General features: G+C 36.7%; 1 protein-coding gene and 1 long non-coding RNA gene across 3 annotated transcripts in view; one reads left to right on the forward strand and one right to left on the reverse strand.

Moving 5' to 3' along the window:
* RSPH9 (radial spoke head component 9) overlaps positions 1–13,263 on the reverse strand; it is a 29,734-nt gene extending 16,471 nt beyond the window's left edge. Inside the window, exons 1-4 of one of the 2 annotated variants that reach the window (XM_039342744.1) lie at positions 12,976–13,262; positions 10,370–10,529; positions 5,709–5,838; positions 3,731–3,877 (exon numbers count right to left, since the gene is read on the reverse strand). In XM_039342744.1, coding sequence (XP_039198678.1) covers positions 3,731–3,877; positions 5,709–5,838; positions 10,370–10,529; positions 12,976–13,202 — 664 coding nt within the window. In that variant the 5' untranslated portion in view covers positions 13,203–13,262. Of the gene's footprint in view, positions 1–3,730; positions 3,878–5,708; positions 5,839–10,369; positions 10,530–12,975 lie in introns of both variants that reach the window. The other variant, XM_039342745.1, reaches the window with a different exon arrangement.
* A 143-nt stretch (positions 13,264–13,406) lies between these two features.
* Positions 13,407–19,222, forward strand: LOC120307707. Its single transcript, XR_005556622.1, has 4 exons — positions 13,407–14,022; positions 15,215–15,331; positions 16,659–16,743; positions 18,031–19,222. It is a non-coding gene; the product is annotated as an uncharacterized LOC120307707 (long non-coding RNA).
* Positions 19,223–21,092: the final 1,870 nt, after the last annotated feature.

Here is a 21,092-nt window from a genome sequence, read left to right on the forward strand (position 1 = left end):
TCTCCAGCACCATAGTTCAAAGGCCTCAATTCTTTGGCGCTCATCCTTTCTTATGGTCCAACTTTCACAGCCATACATTGCAACTGGGAAAACCATGGCCTGGACTATACGCACTTTTGTTGGCAGGGTGATGTCTCTGCTTTTTAGTATGCTGTCTAGATTTGCCATAGCTTTCCTCCCCAGGAGCAAGCGTCTTTTAATTTCTTGGCTGCAGTCCCCATCTGAGGTGATCTTAGAACCCAGAAAAATAAAATCTGTCACTACCTCTATTTCTTCCCCATCTATTTGCCAGGAATTGAGAGGGCCGGATGCCATGATTTTGGTTTTCTTAATGTTGAGTTTCAAGCCAACTTTTGCACTCTCCTTCTTTACCCGCATCAAGAGGCTCTTTATTTCCTCTTCACTTTCTGCCATTAGAGTGGTATCATCTGCATATCTTAGGTTGTTGATATTTCTCCCGGCAATCTTAATTCCAACTTTTGATTCATCTAGCTCTGCCTTTCTCCTGATGTGCTCTGCATATAAGTTAAATAGGCAGGGTGACAGTATACAGCCTTGCCGGACTCCTTTTCCAATTTTGAACCAATCAGTGGTTCCGTGTCCAGTTCTCACTGTTGCTTCTTGACCCGCATATAAGTTTCTCAAGAGACAAATGAGATGGTCTGGTACTCCATCTCTTTAAGAACTTGCCACAATTTGTTGTGATCCACACAATCAAAGGCTTTAGCATAGTCAATGAAGCAGAAGTAGATGTTTTTCTGGAACTCCCTAGCTTTCTCCATGATCCAGCGTATGTTGGCAATTTGATCTCTAGTTCTTCTGCCTCTTCGAAATCTTGCCTGTACTTCTGATAGTTCTCGATCCACATACTGCTGGAGTCTAGCTTGTAGGATTTTAAGCATAACTTTACTAGCATGTGAAATGAGTGCAATGGTGCGATAGTTTGAACATTCTTTGGCATTGCCTTTCTTTGGAATTGGAATGTAAACTGACCTTTTCCAATCCTGTGGCCACTGTTGAGTTTTCCAAATTTGCTGGCAAATTGAGTGTAGCACTTGTACTGCATCGTCTTTTAAGATTTTGAATAGCTCAGCTGGAATACTGTCACCTCCACTAGCTTTGTTGTTGCTCAGATTTTCTAAGGCCCATTTCACTTCACATTCTAGGATGTCTGGTTCGAGGTCAGTGACCATCTCATTGTGGTTATCTGGGACGTTAAGCTCATTCTTGTATAGTTCTTCTGTGTAGTTTTGCCATCTCTTCTTAATATCTTCTGCCTCTGTTAGGTCTCTGCCATTTTGGTCCTTTATCATGCCCATCTTTGCATGAAACGTTCCCTTCATATCTCCAATTTTCTTGAAGAGATCTCTGGTCCTCCCTATTCTGTTGTTTTCTTCTATTTCTTTGCACTGTTCATTTAAGAAGGCATTCTTATCTCTTCTAGCTATTCTCTGGAATTCTGCATTCAATTGGGGGTATCTTTCTCTTTCTCCCTTGCCTTTCACTTCCCTTCTTTCCTCAGCTATTTGCAAAGCTTCCTCAGACATTTGCTTTCTTGCATTTCTTTTTCTTTGAGATGGTTTTAGTTGCTACTTCTTGTACAATGTTGCGAACTTCCATCCATAGTTCTTCAGGCACTCTGTCTATCAGATCTAATTCCTTAAATCTATTTGTCACCTCTACTGTATATTCATCAGGAATATGATTTAGTTCATACCTGAGTGGCCTAGTGCTTTTCCCTACTTTTTTCAATTTAAGCCTAAATTTTGCAACGAGAAGCTCATGATCTGAGCAACAGTCAGCTCCTGGTCTTGTTTTTACTGACTGTATACAGCTTCTCCATCTTTGGCTGCAGAGCACATAGTCAATCTGATTTCTATGTTGACCGTCTGGTGAGGTCCATGTGTAGAGCCGTCTCTTGGGTTGTTGGAAAAGAGTGTTTGTTATGACCATCGTATTCTCTTGACAAAATTCTATTAGCCTGTGCCCTGCTTCATTTTGTACTCCAAGGCCAAACTTGCCTGTTATTCCGGTTGTCTTTTGGCTTCCTACCTTAGCATTCCAATCCCCCATGATGATAAGGACATCATTTTTGGGTGTTAATTCTATAAGGTGCTGTAGGGCTTCATAAAACTGGTCAATTTCATCCTCTTCAGCACCAGTGGTTGGGGCATAGATTTGGACTATTGTGATTTTGAATGGTTTGCCTTGGATTCGAATTGAGATCATTCTGTCATTTTGGGGATTGTATCCCAGTATTGCTTTTCCTATTCTTTTATTGACTATGAAGGCTACTCCATTTCTTCTGAGGGATTCTTGCCCACAGTATATACCTGATGGTCATCTGAGTTAAATTCACCCATCCCTGTCCATTTTAGTTCGCTGATTCCTAAGATGTCGATGTTCAGTCTTGTCATCTCTTTTTTGACTACGTCTAGCTTGCCTTGATTCATGGATCTTACATTCTAGGTTCCTATGGAGAAAAAATCTTTACAGCATCGGACTTTCCTTTCACCACCAGATATATCCACAGCTGAGCGTCCTTTCGGCTTTGGCCCAGTCGCTTCATTCTTTCTGGCGCTACTAGTACTAGCCTCTGCTCTTCCCCAGTAGCATATTGGATACCTTCCGACCTGGGGGGCTCATCTTCCAGCGTCATATCTTTTTGCCTTTTAGTACTGTCCATGGGGTTTTCATGGCAAAGATACTGGAGTGGTTTGCCATTTCCTTCTCCAGTGGATCACATTTTGTCAGAACTCTCTGCTATAACCTGTCCGTCTTGGGTGGCCCTGCACGGCATAGCTTATAGCTTTATTGAGTTACGCAAGCCCCTTCGCCACGACAAGGCAGTAATCCATAAAGGGGGATGACAATATAAGCCCCTCTATTTTCTGATGGTTTTCATTTCATCAAATTATTTCTTTTTGTTTAAAAATGATTTTGTGATTATTTTTTACATCTTTAATGAACACTGGTGCAGCATTTTAGTTCTTGCATGTGTTACCTATTTTTGTCTGTGGAATCTGATTTACTGGTTATTGTTTAGTTATTTTATTTAGGAAAAAAGTATACAGGGAGGTGAAAGTATTTGAAAGCGGTGTTTAACAAAATATACTAGCACTATATAGCACCTTTCCTTAAAGTGCTAAAACAGATGTGACCTATAAAAGGCTCAGCAATTTCTGAAACTTTTCTAGTAAAAGTGTCAATGTGCATACAGATAAATATTAAGACAACTACTGAATCTTCTGAAGCTGCCACACCAAGCTGTTTTAACAATTCAAAGATACTCTTCCGTAAGGCATGTGGGCTCTTCTATAAAATTTTGTATAGCATAAAATATATTATTTGATTTTGTTTTTTATTTTGAGAATTGCTGTAATGAAAGACAGTCGTGCCTCTTCAAAGTAAATTCATATACTGAGAGAGGAATAAATTTTAAAAATGGGAATATTACACACAAATTCCCACTCAATTCAGCCTAAGTCAAAAAATAAATTTAGTTATATGTACCTGTATTGTCTTATGCATTCCTCTCCAATTTCAGTTTAAGGATAAGAGAATTGCAGGTTAATCCAAAAAGCTAAATGGCTAAAACACATTGAGTGAAACATATGAAATAATCATTATTTCTTTTACACAACAAAAGGCAAATATCTCTTCTTTACTAGGCCCCAAGTGCCAACCACTGTCTTTTCCAGTTTGCATTTGGGATAATACTTTTTCCTACCTTTAGGGATATCGTGTTCAAGAGAATCCAAAAAGTCAATTGCTGGATCCAAGTCAGCTTTTTCCAGCAGAGTTTTATTCTTCAATTTTACAGGCTCAGTAAAATGAAAATAGGAGCTTAACTTTTTTGCTTCTGTCAGGGACAAACCTATTGATGAAAGTGAAAAAAGGAAATCAGCACTCCTCAGTAGTCTCTTTTAGTAATGTATTTCCATTCTTCAAACTTACAGCAAGTTCATTTTCTTAATTGACCTATGAAATATTTAGGCATTTTATTTGATTGATTAATTAATTGATTGCTTTACTTGTACAACTTAAGGCTTGTATACATAAGGCTTCTCCCTCTTATTTTTTCCACAATACCTGAGGCACTGATGGTATTATTTATGTAAGTGGACAAATAATTAGAAATGGGTGGTGAGACGTTTTAAGTAATTTTATTCACACTAAGAATTTGAAATTGATCAAAGAAACTCTTTCAGTGGTAAAGTCCAACAGAATTCTGAAGCATACACAAAATGTTGCAATACCTAAACTCAGAGGACATTTCTGCGGCTCAGAGATCTCTCCGGCTGTGAAAACTCAACATGGACAGCTTCCCACCCTTTTGACATGGGAAAATATGAAAACTATATTAACTGTAAAATAGGAATATAATCACTAAAAATAAAGAAATTCCCAAGTTCTTCTGCTAAAAAGCCATCCTGACTTATTAATGATATCACTCCGCAGCCCTAATCTCCACCCGTAAAAGTTAAGAAGAGGCCCTGCTAACCCATGTCATAAAAGAACTGAGAGGAGAAGACACATATTTCCCTGCTAAGTTTATGTCAGCTCAGCAAATGTGAACATCCAGCTAAGCCTGTATGTTGTTAGATGGAAAACAGTACTCATTAGCATAGGATATGCTAATGACATATAAGACTATATTCTGTAGAGAGAGGGAACTTACTGCCCTCCAGATGTTTGGGACAAATTCCATGTTTCTTCTCATCAGCTGGAGCTACGTAACACAAAATATCTGAAAAGAGCTGTATGCATACCCCTGCTTTACACTCTCGTATACAAGAGAATTCAGAGTTTCCCAGTACGCTACTGTAACCTAGTCAGCATGGTAATAGCACTTCTTAGAATAGCTAGAATGTCTTGAGCAAAAACGTGAACTTGGAGAAGGGTGCCTTTTCCCCCTTATTTTATGGCTACTGTTGCCAGATAATAAACAAGGAGTTCAGACTGCATGTCCCTTTTTTCCCTCTTTTCTTCACAGTAGCTTACAACACTGGGGTGAAAGAGGAGCTTCTATCTAGATCTTTTCATTTTTTTTTGTTTATTTGCACAATACACAGACACTGCAACTGAGCTGGTTAAAAAAAAAGCCTGAGTGTGTGTGTGTGTGTGTGTGTGTGTGTGTGTGTGTGTGTGTGCATTTTGCAAGAACAAGAGAAAAGAGTACTGCATGCCTCCAAACTGTTAAATGAGAAAGGTCAATGTGGTTTAAAGAAAAAAGTGCCCTTTCCTCATGAGGGTTCCATACAACAACAGCCACCAAGATTTCAAACCAATAAACATGTTAGACATGAACTTATAAACCATGAAGCAGAAGTTGGAAACTAACTGCATGGCTTGATATTCATATCTTTCCACTTTGCTCTTGTGCACTGAAAGTGAAGAACGATGTGGAGAAACTCTAAATGCTAACATTTCTATTTCCATTATGCTCTATGTACATAAAAAAAACTGAGTAGCAGCAATAACTTATCCTTTCCTATTCTGAAAACATGACATTTTTATGTGTGTTTTACACACATCCTGCTTCCTTATATGCACAATACATAACTTGTGTATCTGCCATGTGCACGGGTATGTCTGTCATATATGAGTTGTGACTGACTGTTGAACAAAATTTTAAAAACCCAACATATGTGATTATAGTCATTTTAGAGTTCAAAGACAATGGAAGTGTCCTCACACAGATTTACCTTCAAAGCTCCTGTTCACATGCACAGGTCCAAGTGGAGATTTTACATAAGCGCCCCGTGGAACAATACCAACTTCTTGATCTATCTGATGTATTGTGGCTACCAGACGGATCTCCTCCTTGATCAAGGGCTATAAGTAAAAGCAAACATTAAAATCTATTTGCTATATTTCATAAGAATGAGACTTGGGACAGAATAATATTTCTTCAGTCTAATAAGTATGAAAACTGCCTAGAGTCACTGGAAGTCAGACAGCATAAAAATTTAATACATTATTGTTATTATTATTCTTAGGTTATGAAAAAAATACTTAGAACAATCATATTAACTCTTTTTAAAAATGAGTATATCTCCCTCTTAATGAACTTAGAGGTAGATATATTCAAACATATTTACTGCATTTAAGATGTTTTCATTGCAAAAACATTAATGAACAGGAAGTGACTTTGTTCCTTCTTAAATACCTTACATATATTACAAATGGAAAGGAAAATACAATTATGGAGTATTATGGACAAAAGTATTCCATGAGATTACAAATAGTACTTAGTTGTGTTTCCACAATAAGCAATACAAATATTCAATGAGACTAGAAACAGTCTTTCAATACAAACAGTAATGAAGTGGTATTCCAAGGTCACCTATAGCCCATTAATGAACATATTGGTATTCTGCAAAGTTCTTATGCTATTATTTGCCAAAATATTGTCTGCCAGTATCATTTCATCTATGCAATAAATTGATGTTCACTGTGTCTATGAGCTGTAGATAGCAGAAACAAATTCCCATAATCATCTCCCAAAGGGAATTAATTACAACTGCTATAAAACATACAAGTCATTTTTATTTATCACTCTTAGTGCCTAGCTCTGCAAATTATCAGAGTCTTTTCATTATTTTTTAATCCTTACATCTAATAGACAGGGATAATTTAAATCTCATTCTACAAATAGAAAACTGAAATGGGAAGGTGGAATATCACCTAATAAAAATCATGAGCGAAACTGAGATTTCAAATCCAGACACAAAACTAGTAAACTCTTCACAATACTATTTTAAAGTTGTGTCTAGTCAACACGGGATGTCTGCAGAAACTTTAATTTGTCCATTATTATTCAAATAGATAACTCATTAGGGCCACTTATAAGGAGAACGTGATATCCTCATTATAAAAATTTTGTGGACTACGGATACATTTTCAGATACAAATTGCTAATTATAATAAATACAAGCAGTCCTCAACTCACAATCATTCGCTTAGTGATCATTTGAAGTCTGAAAAAAGTGACTTATGACCATTTTTCGCACTTACGACCGTCACAGCATCTCCATCAAAATTGGGATGCTTAGCAACTTGTTCATATTTATGATGGTTGAAGCGTCCCGGGGTCATGTGATCACCTTTTGCGACCTTCTGCCAAACAAAGTCAATGTGGAAGCCAGATTCACTTAATAACTGTGTTACTAACTTTAACAACTGCAGTGATTCAATTAACAGCTGTGGCAAGAAAGATTGTAAAATGAGTCAAAATTCACTTAACAACTGTTTTCCTTAGCAACAGAAATTTGGACTCAACTGTGGTCGTAAGTCAAGGACAACTTGTAGGCTTAGGATCAGGCTATATAAAAGATCAATTTCCTAAAGGAACCTGACTAGGTTTTTTAAAATGTAGAGAAAGTAGGGACCAACAGAAGCAAACTTAGCAGGAATAGGAGAAAGGATATCTCAGAAGTCCACATTCATCAAAGACCTGGTTAACTCTGTTGGCCTTGGTTTAAACTGATGTTGATTTTATCTGATGAATGTAACTTACCGTATTTTCTGGCGTATAACCCAACTCAGCGTATAAGACGAACCCCGACTTCGGAGCCGATTTGCATGCTTAGAAAGTCATCTTATACGCCGGAAACTACTGTAATTTCTGGCGTATAAGACGACTCAGTGTATAAGATGACCCCCGACTTCAGAGCCGATTTGCATGCTGAGTAATTGTTAATGCTATTTTAATAGAAAAGTAGACAAAAATGAAGTAAATTCTACATCAGGAATTTATGATATTGATTGATGCAAAAAATAGATAACTTGCATTTATACTCTGCACTAAGGAGTTCTAAGGCAAATATAAAAATTCAGTCATTTTACATTTAAAAATTATTTTCCTTTTATATCAAATACAAATGTAGAATACAATATTAACCAAAATATTTTTTTAAAAAGAGAAATCAAATCAAGATTGCAGGCTAATTTTTTTCCTAACTTTACTCATTTCTGAGTATTTCAGGGGAGAATGAAAGAAGCTTTATTTTAGACACAGCCATTAAAATAGTTTTTCTATTATCCCAATTAAATATAATGTAGATTTGGTCTGAATTATGTGGACCTTAATTATAACATGAGTAAATGTAATGTGTTGTGTTTTATAACAATCCTTGGAAAGTACTGAGAAATTAATATTCAGACTAAAGGTAATATATTGTATACCTCATATTCTGTATTTTTCTTCAATGCTTTTCCATCCATATTATGTAAACTGTAAGCTCAGTGAAAAAGGATCTTAGGATTTGTACTTAGTTATCCATTATTCATCAGAAAAAAATTAAGCCTTAGAAAAAAATCTATAACTAAAGTCAGCTTGAACGTGTTTGTATTGAAAGTATCAAGTTTCCATTCACATTCAGTCATTTCAACATGTTTTCTCATATCTGATTAATAGCTTTGTGACTATTAAGAATAACTCAGGGTGGGGAAGAAAATCTAGCTGAAGGGAAAAATGCCGAATTCTACTCTGCCAAATGATGTAGGGCTAAATATGAGTTTAAAACCTCTTGTAGTCTCCCATCTCTTAAAGCAATCATATTCAGAACTCTTTTCCCTATGCAAAGAAAATCAATAAGGAATTATTCTTTCATTACTGCTGCAAAAATAAGCATCTCATTTTCCCTGCTCAGCACTCAAAAGTCTCTCCTTTTGAGTATTCTGAAGAAAATATTGTCTCTGCTGCTAATCTGAGGTGAAAATCTTCTACCTGGAGAGAAAAAGAATCTACAGTAGTGAATTGTAGAATTTCCATGTAGAAACCTACATAGGCCAGAGATTACTCAGTCCAGAACAAAATAATTGCATATTTTGATCTCCATTCTTCTATTTGTAAGAATAGCTATTCATCTAGTCAGAAACGTAATTCTCAAGTTTTGTGGACAACACCCATTTGCCTAGTATTAGTCATTCTGGAGTAAACATCAACATGAAATTGCTAACAATGGAAAAAAACAAGAACAAATGTATTTGTTCCCGTTATTTTAGTAATTTTATTTTTGTGCAATTTTATCCCAAATAATTAGCCAAAATAGCAGATAGCTATTTGTGGTTTCATCACTATGAAGCTCACAATACATGTGAACCATCTGAATAACAACAACCTCAGACTTAACAATTGTCAATAAGACAAAAAGAAATCCAGTCTAAACCACTGGCTGACTATGTGCCAACCATGATAATAAACCAACTATCGTTATAATAAATCTTTAACAATTTAGAAATGATACAAATAAAGGATTTTTTTCCATTTTGGGCAAAGGGGGTCATGTTCTGCCTACAAATCTTTTTCTTCCTCTAAAAAAAGGACATCATTGAGAACACAGTCTTTTCTTGTTTGTTTGTTACGCTATTCTGCAAAATTGCTTCTGGCAAATGTGTGGGTGAGAGTCTAAAATACCCAAATTCTGAGTGTGCCTACCAATGCCTGCTCTTTATCTGTAACTAGATAAAGAATATGAAAAATAAAGAGGAAACAGCAGACAGAACTATCTTCTCAGTCAACTAGATTTTTATATAATCAGTTCTTTTAAGGCCAGCAGCACCCAAGGATTCAGTTATGGAAGACATATCTTGAACTTCCCACAGCCAATTAACACATTTGCTGTTTTTTAAAATTTCTTTGTACATGTGTTGGTTTTTGAGAGTGGAAGGAAAGAAACAAATGGTTAGCAGGACAGAACCTCTAATTTACAGACAAGTTTTCTTCCTTTGGGATTTGAAGGAAAGGATCAAGAGAATGTCCATTTTTAAATTTAATATTTTTAAACATTGGAAGTGGGGAAGGAGGATAGGCAAAAGACTATTACGGCTATATATAGTTTCTCTGGATTTTCTCTCCATTTTTTCCCCTTTTTTTCCTTTTTTTTTTAAAAAAAAAAGCTCTGGAGTCACCCCAAGCTTTAATGTGACCATTGGACTTCACTGTACTCCTGCCTTAAGATCACTAAGAGAAAAAAGAATGGATGGAAAATTAAATCTTTGCCTAAGCCTATGGTACTAGTTTAATTTACAGGATGTTGATTCCTGTCTCAGTGTCATTGAAACCAAGTTCAAAAATAACATTTCATCTATAGCAAAATAAATGTAAAACGTATACTGCATTCTTAAATACTGTAGTTCATTCTTAAGGCAAAGAATGTTTGACAAATATCTGAAAGGTTAATGGGAATCCCACATTCTCTAATCAGGTTAGACAAAGAATGAGATAGAAATGCACCAAAAGTAAATAAGCATGATGAAAAGAATATTATAACAAATATTTTTTTTAAAAAAAACATACAAATGATACAGAATATTCATAAATAATTATGTACAAAGATCAAAACATCACTCCTTGACTTACTCCAATTTCTTCTTCATATGGTCTTTCACCTTCTTCTTTTTTCTCAGAGGATTCATACTCGTAAGACGGATCCCCTTGGAAACGTCCCTTTAATCCTGCAGTCATTGCAATAATTTCTTCTGAGGGGGGTGGCAGAAGGCTCCAATCCACACCATTCAAGCTATCCACCCAACAAAAAAAAATCAAATGGGTTTAGTATCATTAAACAAGAAAAACAAATCAGAAACTTCTTTATAGATATTTATGGGGTCTATCAAAAATCTCATTAAATTGTCAAAGGAACAGCTGACAAGCAGAGTTGCTGTGGGGAGTAAGACAGGATAGAACATCAGAAACGACTTGGAACAGCATGAATGGCTCACAGATTGAATTTTAAGTCAAACAATCCCAATTTCAACTGCAATGATGCCATGAATCAAGTAGGTAGCCATTCTCTCAGCCCCCACTCCTTTTCATTTGCCAGATGGAGTGAATTATGGGATATTATATTAGACCTTATGGTAGTTGTAGGGATTACAATTTCTTAGTATAAATATGTGCTCTGAATATTGAAATTCCTGTATAAACATTTGATTTATCTATTAATGTGTGTGTCTCAATCATATTCAATAATTATATAAAATCATTAAAAACAAAACCATAACACTGAAAAGAACATACCAAAACATTAATTTTATGTTAAACACCCTTCAAGTCTATGTCCCTACCAATTCAATGAAGCTTTTATTTGCCTTTATTTATATAATACCTTAACAAAATCAATCTTATTTTACTAAAATCAACACAGCTATTTATTTTTGTTCTTTTTATAATCCACAAAGGTTCTTTCATAAGAATAAAGTACTGAATATTTAAATATAGGAAAATCATAGAAAATCAGTCATTTCCCATAGCTTTTCTTCTGTTCCAAGATTGACTGTACAGACCTTAAGATTTCAATATTATGTAAGCCTCTCTCTCCCCATCTTCTGCCTCACTTCCTTTCTTATAGTACCTTTTAGACCTGACTAAATTCTTTGAAGGAAAAAAGTAACATGAAATGATTATGCAAGTATGCACATGTGGTAACTTACAAAGCATCCATTTAACCTGGGAAAAAAGATACGAACAGAGTGTTTCTTTGTATGCATTCCCACCCATTGCAAAACACCATTCTGGGAAGATTTGCACACCCCTTATATTTTGTCTGCTTAAAAGATGAACTGATGACAAATTATGATTGTTACAATTTTGTTCATATTTGGCTAGTCTTAATAAATAAATCATCCCTGATCATGGATTTTATTTTTTTAAAGCAATTGTCAGAATCCAATTCCTGGGCAGAGAAACCTGTATTTTCATTTCACATTGCAGAGTGAATTATATTGTTCTACTGAGCCCACATTAATAGATTTTTTTAAATAGTTTGATTATTTGTAAAATGATCCTAATTCTTCCAGGGTCAATAATAAAAACTGCAAATGAAAATCCTGTCCCTGAAGAGAAGTTGGGTTTTGCATGTAAACATCATTAAAAAAGAAAACTAAGTTGTTAATAGTTCCTTTTTTAATCATATTTTTATTTTTATGTTATTTTTTGTCCACTACTTTGAGCTCTTTAGGACAGCAGAAGCTCCAGAAGCATACTGATTGCTATTGTTCCTTTTCAGCTACAGACAGTCCTCGACTTACGAGCACAACTGAGCCTAAAATTTCTGTTGCTAAGTGGGACATCTGTTAAGTGAATTTTGCCCCATTTTACAAACTTTCTTCACCGTTTGTAAGTGAATCACTGGAATTGTTAAGTTAGTAGCATGCTTGTTAAGTGAATCTGGTTTCCCTATTGAATTTGCTTGTCAGAAGGTGGCAAAAGGTTCTCACATGACCCTTGGACACTGCAACCCTCATATATCTGAGACAGCCAAGCATCTGAATTTTGATCACATGACCATGGGGATGCTGCAACAGTCATAAGTGTGAAAAATGATCATAAATCACTTTTTTCAGTGCTGTTGTAACTTCAAACAGTCACTAAATGAACTGTTGCAAGCCTAGGTTACCTGTACTTGGCAACATTCTCTCCACCTGACAAAGCTCCTCTGCCTGTTGGGTAACCAGAATGCAAGAAATTCAACAGGTCCTGCTTCTCCTATCAAGGAATCCACCTCTCAGAAAACCAGTACAGGTAGTCATAGACTTACAACAGTTTATTTAGTAACTATTCCAAGTTACAACTGCACTGAAAACAGTGACTTATGATCATTTTTCACACTTAGGACCCTTGCTGCACCCCCAATGGGCACGTGATTTTTCATTCAGATGTTTTTGTGACTTTCTGACAAGGCAAGTCAATGGGAAAGCCAGATTCACTGAACAACAGCGTTACTAATTTAACAACTGCAGTGATTCACTTAGCAAATGTGGCAAGAAAGGTCACGAAATGAGGCAAAACTCACTTAACAAATTTCTCACTTAGCAATATGAAGTTTGGGCTCAGTTGTGGTCCTAGATCAAGGACTACCTGTACCCTGTTCAAGCGCGGGAAGTCTAGGGCAGCCTACCCTCCTCACCAGATCCCCTGCTCTAGTGGTAGGCAGGCATACGGGTTTCCCAGCCGCGGCCGCCCACCTGTAGAGGCGGCTTCTGATCCCAGCCCTGTCTGGTCCCAGGCCCTCGGCGATATAGTACGCTCCTCGGGTGCCTTGGATGCGGCCCCAGAGGCGGACCTGCTCGAAACGGTAGTCCCTGCGCACCAGCAGCAGGGAGTTCCTCAAGGCGGCCCGTTTCTCTGGGCTCAAGCATATCCCGCTGCTGGCCACGAGGTCCAGCGCGTAAGGCAGCGTCTCAGCATCCATGGCGGCGGGGCTGGAGACTACCTACAAGCCCGGCTACCCGCGTCTCGTTGCCAAGCAACGGTCTCCCGGGCGCCGCGTTTCTCCCGATTATCGCGAGATCTGAGTCTCTCTCGTTCCTCTTTGCGTACGTACAGGGATGCGTTGAAACCTTTTTTTTTTTTTTTTTTTTTTTTTTAACCCTCGGCGGATCTTTGAATTTCCCCGTCTGGAGGAGGCTTTTCGTGTGTGTAATTTGCTGCAGGAGTTGATGCAATTTTTTTCCTTCCTCCTTCCGTTCCAGAAAGGGAAACAGGATGGTTTGGTGGCTCTTAATTCATTTTACCTTATTCCGCTTTTAAGTGATAAAAATCATGATGCTGCCGGGCTTGAATTGTTTGGGAAAGCGTAAAAATGTAATCTTTCTAATGCAGTAGATAAAGAGTGTCACTCACATTTTGAAATCTACTTCCCGAATAATGCATAAGAAGAAACTCTGGACACAGGAACGCTTTTGATTTTAACAGGTTTTGTTGGCCAGGGGATGCACTACCCAAAAGAAACTCCTTGCTATTTCCTCCTAAAAATAGACATGCAACATAAATAATCTTTTTCTATGTACATAGCTTGAATTTCCAAACTTGAGAGAACTTGGACAAATTTGTTCTCACATAAGTTGCTTTGCACTAAACATCTTAATTATATTACTGATTTAATTCCCACAGTGCTCCCCAGAAATGCTAGTAAGACTTCATCATGATCATCATTTTAGCCACTGTCTATCTGCATGTTTCCAACCAATACGGTCCTGAGCTTTCTTTTATCAATTGGGCCAGCAATACTTGTAAGTACAATACAGTAAGACATACTATGGGGGAAAATATTTATATCCTGCCTTTCTTATTTTACAAATAATTCAAGGCAGTGAAAAACGTTGAAAAGGTTAATAAAACCTAGCTAAAAAGCAACAGTTGGAGGATCTTGCCTACAGTGTTATAAATCCAACTAGGTGGTGAGATTGTGATATTGGAATAAACTTGACTACACCACAATTTCTAGGTAGTAAGAGTTGTGACTTTGTTGATGAACTATCTAATCCTCCTTCCATTTAAACTGTACGGTTGCAGTTTACTAAAAAGTTTAATTTTCCAGGCATAATATTGAAGAAGCCTTATAGATTCCCATATATTATGTCTTAGCTGCCATGAGAAAAAGCTAAACTTATTCTACATATTATTTGATAGCAATTTATGTTGCATGAATGTTTGTGGAGGTTCCTAAGTGTGCCACCATAGGTGACAAATTAGTCTATTGTTATCATCATACTTTGTATCAGGACAGTTTGTTTAGCATGAATATGAATTTGGCAGACTTAGTAGTTGGGGTGATTTCAGGAACTCAGACAAGAAAACAGGCAGGATAAGGACACAAGCAATATTTTATTTCATTTACTGGATTCTTCCCTTTAATCTCAATAGAAATGACAAAGAAGTAAATTTGGAAGGGACTCTGACATCTGTATACAAGGCTTTTGGAAATGTAGCTAAAGCCTTATATTTTGTCTTTTCATTATTTGCTGGCATATCTGGAAATAAAGGAAATATTACAATGATGCCATGCATTTGAAATTAGGAGGGTGTTCACTACCGTAAGTTACTTACAAAGCAATAAAGGTGAGATAATTTTTTTTAAAAAATAAATGTTTCGTGCGAGTAATGAATATAAAACAGAATCACTAACCAGATATATTTGGGAAGTTCAAATGTTTGGATAAGAACACTTCACAAAATACTGGTTGCTTCACATCAGCCAGTACTTACACATGCTGCCCATGATTTAGAAAGTATTAAATATAAAGCAGGCATGCTTCAAAGTGATTTGGAAGATGTTATTTGGAACTCCTTTGATGCAATACTTCTCTGCTGCTAATTAATACACTGGGAGGAGTCCTCCTAAAATGGCGGGCTGAATGGCAGGGCAATCTTTTTCTTCTGTGACAAACAGCTGATTTTGCTGTGAAAACTGTTTTTTGGCAGCACACTCCACTGATTTGAATGGGAGCAATAAGGAATGACCCAAGATAACCATTGGATGATGGTGGACCTACCTGAGAAGACGAATCGTGACAGCCAAGGAAAAAAAAGGACATTCAGGTCAGCTTTAAAAGTACTACATAGCTGAATCCAAGGTTAGCAACATACTTTGCTCACTTTGTTTGCTTGGTATATCCAGGTGGAAGATCATACCAAATAACAACATAAACATATTCATAAGTTTGCCTCTAACATATTTCGCTTTATGCTGAATTTTTTCTCTTGTAACAAATACTTCAAAAACTATTTTGCCCCAAGAGCCTTGTGTTATTCTGCATATCATTACAGATTTTTAATCTGTCCTTTTCATGTTAATGTCTATAACCATCTACCTGATACCCCTAAAATTCTGTGGTACTTAGTGAAGCCTGAATATAATTTCTGATTCAAAGAAATCATGTAAGAACTAAACATCCAAGAAAAATATCATTGGGACATGCAACCACCAGATAATTAGAGCACCTGAAAATTAAACTCTTCTTAGGCTACTATCTCTTACAACTTTTTACCTTCTTTAAAATCCTATCATTTACAGCAGCTAACATCTATCCAAACAGAAAAAATCTCAATTTGCATTTCCACTCTAGTTTGAGCACCTTCAGTTTATTTTTGCTATGAAGTAGAGATAAAAGTAAAAACCTGTAAACATAGGCTTGATTGAAAATAAGCATCTTACCAAGAATTCCTTAAACTTCTAAGCTTGTTACCTTCTGGGAGGAGGCTTTGTGGTATCTGTAGCAGAACATCCAGATTCAGCCATAGTTTCATTCCATACAGAATTAACCTTGTGAACTCTCAAGCTTCCTCCTTCCGTTATATATTGAAGATGGACAGTATTTAATATTTATTTGCTATGTATATGTAGGGGTGTGGATCTATACATATGTTGTATATAGTATGTTTAGGTGTGTGTCATGTATGTGTTTCACTTTGAGGGGAGGCAACTAAATTTCATTTTTGATGTGTGCCATTGTGCACACAGTAAAAAAATGGCAATAAAGGTTATCTTAAGCAGAGATCAGAATGTTGTGTTCTCACTACATATGTCCTAAGGCTAAGCCACCACTACCATTGAATTATCTTCTATTTTATGTAAGTAACAAATACCACCAAACTTGATACAGTTAGGGGGCTGGAGACATATACATTTAATTCAGATTACACAAACAATCCTGTCAATTAGCTTATAATGCTCAACACTCTAAGGTCTAAAAAAAATGTTTAACAGCTAATGGATTTATATCCTTGTTAAGCTACAGCAGAACACAAAGTTTGTGCCTCTTGGGAAATACATTATAGATGAAGTAATAGGCTCCCCTGTTGTGTTTTATATTGTGTTGAGAAATAATTTTTGCTAATGTTCTTTTTTAATGACTGTTCTCTACAGGATTTTGTTTTGCCCTTGGCCCAGAGGCTGCTGTTAATAAAAGAAGGATCACCCATCTGTTTTGATTTTAAAGAGTGCCAGTAAGGTATCTGCTTTTAAGTCATCCCATTCGGAAACTGCAGTGCTTTAACTTGCATCTTTACTTCCCTTTTTCTCTTGAGCCATCAGGATGAAACGGTAATATGTTAACAGACATAGACTATGATGTATTTTCCCGGAGGCAGAAAAATAGTACTTTTTACCTCCTGAGCTGAGAAAATATTTGTTTTTTTCTGGCCAAAAGGAACCCAAGAAATTTGTTATAAATACTTCAATCAATAAGGATTGATGCATATTACTGTTGCTAAAATTTGGCTCATTTATTGACATGGTGGGATTACTTTTCCCTAACTGGGAACTTTTAGGATGTGACTTGGTCTTTCATTCCCAGAATCCCCAAGAAAGCAAGACCTTGTAAATTATTTGGTATACCAGCTTATCATATATTATGGGAAGTTGAATAAATGACCCTGTTGGTCATTTTATTTGAAATCTGGTGCAGCATGAAAAGAAATGAACCTAAAATTCCTTCTAGAGCAGTGTTTCTCAACTAGGCAACTTTAAGATGGGTGGATTTCAGCTCTCAGAAGTCTCCAGCCAACATCACCCCAAACACCTGTGGGCGTTGAAGTCCACACATCTGAAAATTGCTGAAGTTGGGAAACATTGCTCTAAAGAAAAACTCTACAATTCAGCAAATCTCAAACCTTGATTAAAATGCAGCAAACAACAGAAAACAAAATGAAAGCACATGCATCTTTGTTAACTAAACTTTTTAACATTGTATGTCATGCAAATATAAACCCCACGTGGTACTGCAGCGGAATTAAGGGGGCAGAATGTGTCCATCCAACTAAGTAGTTAAGATAGTAATTCCTTTTGAACAGTTTTCCGTTGAACAATTGTATTCACCTTCCTGAAATCGTGTGGTAGAAAACACTGGTATAAATGTAATTATAAAACCACAGTATACCTACTTTAGTATCTCATAGGAAGTGCACTGATGACAAGAAGCTTTATTTTAAGAAGATGGTGGGTGTTAGGTACTTACCAGCATAATATAAGTTATTCATTTACCTTTCAAAACGATCCAGAAAAAATTCTATAGCCATTTCTGATTGACCTGGGTGTTCTGCAACTTGTATTTGCAAACACCAGAATAACTGTTTTCACAGTGTGGAAACAATTAATGGCTCCTTTTACTCTTCTGCCAAAAGCAGTTATACCAGTTTAACATCTGGTATTTAGTTGGAAAAGGATGGTTTATCTTTGAAGTAAAAAACCCTTTTTGCACAGTTAAAGGTGGGTGAACCCTGCTTGCTTCATTTTTCAGATTTTTAACCAATCGGTGAAAGGTTATATTAAAACCACATAATACTAAATGTCTAAGATCTTGCCTGCAAGAAAATCTGGAAAGGGAGCAAGATTGCACAAAGATCTCGGACTGTGCTACAAGAAGATTGCCAGGATAAGAGTTCAGCCTTCAAAAGTAAAATGCACTCTTTTCCAACTTGGCACCTTTCAAATGTTTAGGGATGACTACAGTAACTAGAAAATATGGATATGGATTTTGTAATATATTTGGGGAGTGTCACTTCAGGCAAGGGAATCAAACATCTGAAGCAATTCCTTGGCTCAATAATTTTGTGTGCACTTAAAGAGCTACTAATATGAAGTTCACTCCTTCGCCAATTGTATTCCATTTGCCTTAATGTGGCAGTCCTTATATCAGTTGCATGTGTGAAGGGCTCATGAGATAATCATGGTTTCTGTCCTCCATTGGCACTGTCAAATATTCTCAGTGCGATCCTTGATTCCTAAGTAGGAATGCCCATCCTTTCAGATCTCATAGGATGGACAGAGAAAGTAAGCCTGTCCTGTGTATAAGGGCTTTATAGGTGGCAACCAGCACATGAATTGCACTTGGAAACCTACTAGAAACCAGTGGTGCAATGGTATGCCCCTAATTCTCCATGCTGCTGCAGTTTGGATTGGTTGCAGCTTCTGAATAATCTTCAGAGATGATTCTCTTAGTAATCTATGGAAGATCTGTGCAGAATATATTGCAAAAGAATGAGAAGAGACTATATGTAGCTCATGGTTAAATTGGGAAGATTTTTTGTCCTCTCTGAGAGTTGTTTATCTACAGATGTTACCTAGTTGGGTAATGAAATATCTGAAAACAAACAACTGAGCTCAGAAAGTATCAAGGGGCTAACCATCTTGAACTCTTCCCAGTAACTGAACCAGAACCTCCACAGCCAGAGTCCAACTCAGACTGGATCCAAACAACTTTATTCAATAGATATCTCAAATAATATTGATAACAGGCTACAAATGTTCTTCTGAACCTTCCCTACCATGGAGGTACCAAATCATTTTAAGTAGAACCACCAGCCAGCTATCTGCATATATGACAAGGGTGGGAAAATAATTGCATTTTGCTGCCCTTATTGTCACAGAGTAATCCTTAATAAAGGCTTTTATCCATGCTCAGATTTGTTATTCTTTCTCTTCCAGCAGTATTCCAGGTATCTCTTCTGCTTCCTCTCCCCTAGTTCCTTTGACAACTAGGGGCCTTCCAGCATCCAGAAACAGAATGACTCTACATAGGCATAATCCAGATCCATCCAAGGTTCTTGCTGATCCTTCTTTCCAGTTTAATTCTGGATACTATATATTTTTTTACTACTTTCTTTATAGGGATTAATTTCAGCTCAGCTGAGATCTAATAAAATTGGCTTGTAAAAGCAAGTTTTGAAATGTGAGAGATTTTCTCCTTGGTGAGAATGCATCCTTTGCCCAGCCCTCTAGCTTTTTGTTTCTCTACAGCTCATACTTGGTATCCTCACATTGGTCAACTGGGCAGGTGGACTTTTGCTTCTTACCTTCATGGTAACCAGTCTTTGTTTTTCTGAAATTGCTGAGAGAATAAAGCCAAAGATGAGGAATAGGGAATGTGCCCTCCTTTAGCTTCAGGGCTTGCTGGTCATCTCTCCAGACTTTTCCACACATTAAAATAACTGCAACAAGGGCAATTAATGTATCATTTCAAAATTATTAAGGAGCTAAATAATAGTGGGGTAGAAATACCTTAATCAAAACATCCGCCAGAGAGATTTGACAATTCCACTTTCACAAAATACTTCTAAAAGATTTGAATAGGAAAGTTTGTTTCCTATAGCGCACCTTCTTGGAAGAGCACATTGGGTCTATTTCAGATACGATGAGATTTCTGGTCATACTTTTACAATCATTATACTAAATCCATTAAATTGGTAGCTTGAGCCAGTGGCAACCCTGCTGGAAGACTAGCTGGCTCTGTCCTCTTTTAAATCCTTCTTTTTAAACATTCCTTTGCATTTATGTCCTGCTTTTAGGGGAAGATGGCATCCAGGAGGTTCCAGCTTGTAATTTAAACCTTTTTCTTTGGAACCTTTCAAGGAATTCATTGATAATAAGCTGGAAAAGACATTTCTTTTATTTTCCATTGTTCCAAACAGTGATTTACTGATGTAGTGTGGGGGGGGGGAGAGAGAGAGAAAGTGAAGTGGTTTGCTCTTTTTAAGTTGAGGAATTAATCTCTTTTTCTTTTCTTTCTTATTAACTGCTTCATCTTCCTAGCTTCTTTCTTCGGGTCATTGACCTTTTAAAACACATCTGGATAGCCAGAAGGAGCCATTTCTAATTCCCTGTGTACTAAGAACAGATGTGCAGAGTATTAGAGAGACAATTTATATGGACTGAATGTTTCATTGGGATAATGAAAATGTGGTAAGTTAAAGGGTTTAAAAAGGACAATTGAGACAACAGCTTTCTGGGAATTCAGAGCAGGGCAATATGCACTTGGAAAGAATTTGGCAAGAAAAAAAACCCTTAGTAAATACTGCCCTCTTGCTCCCAAAATTGAACTGGATCCTACTCATGTTCATTTCTTATAATGAATCTGTTATTTTTAAATACGCCATTTCCTTAAACAAATCTCATTTGCTTCCACTAATTGTTAAAGATGTAGAAAATCAGCTAATTGTACCTGACAAGTGTGTATTTTAATCCAGAAGGAAATGAGACCAAAAAGTGTTCTTAAGTGAATGCAGTTATTTATCAGTCGTGATGGGTCGGACACGACTTCACAATTAACAACAACAAGGCTACCTTACAAACATAATTTGACAGATAAATATATGCAATTCTGGGCAGAATTATAATATATAGTAATTATAATTATTAGAACTCTATCCTGACATAGTCTGGCCCTCCCTCTCATATGTGGGAGAGATTATGTTGGATACTCCAAAGCATAAAACATGGTTTATGTATAGTAAAGGAAGGGTTTTTCCTCACGCAACACACGTGTATACATTTTGTATAGGGCTGCCTAGGCACAGCCCATAG

The sequence above is a fragment of the Crotalus tigris genome, unplaced genomic scaffold (genome assembly GCF_016545835.1).
Source record: "Crotalus tigris isolate CLP2741 ecotype Arizona unplaced genomic scaffold, ASM1654583v1 scf7180000017812.1200847, whole genome shotgun sequence".
In the NCBI taxonomy this organism is placed as follows: Eukaryota; Metazoa; Chordata; class Lepidosauria; order Squamata; family Viperidae; genus Crotalus; species Crotalus tigris.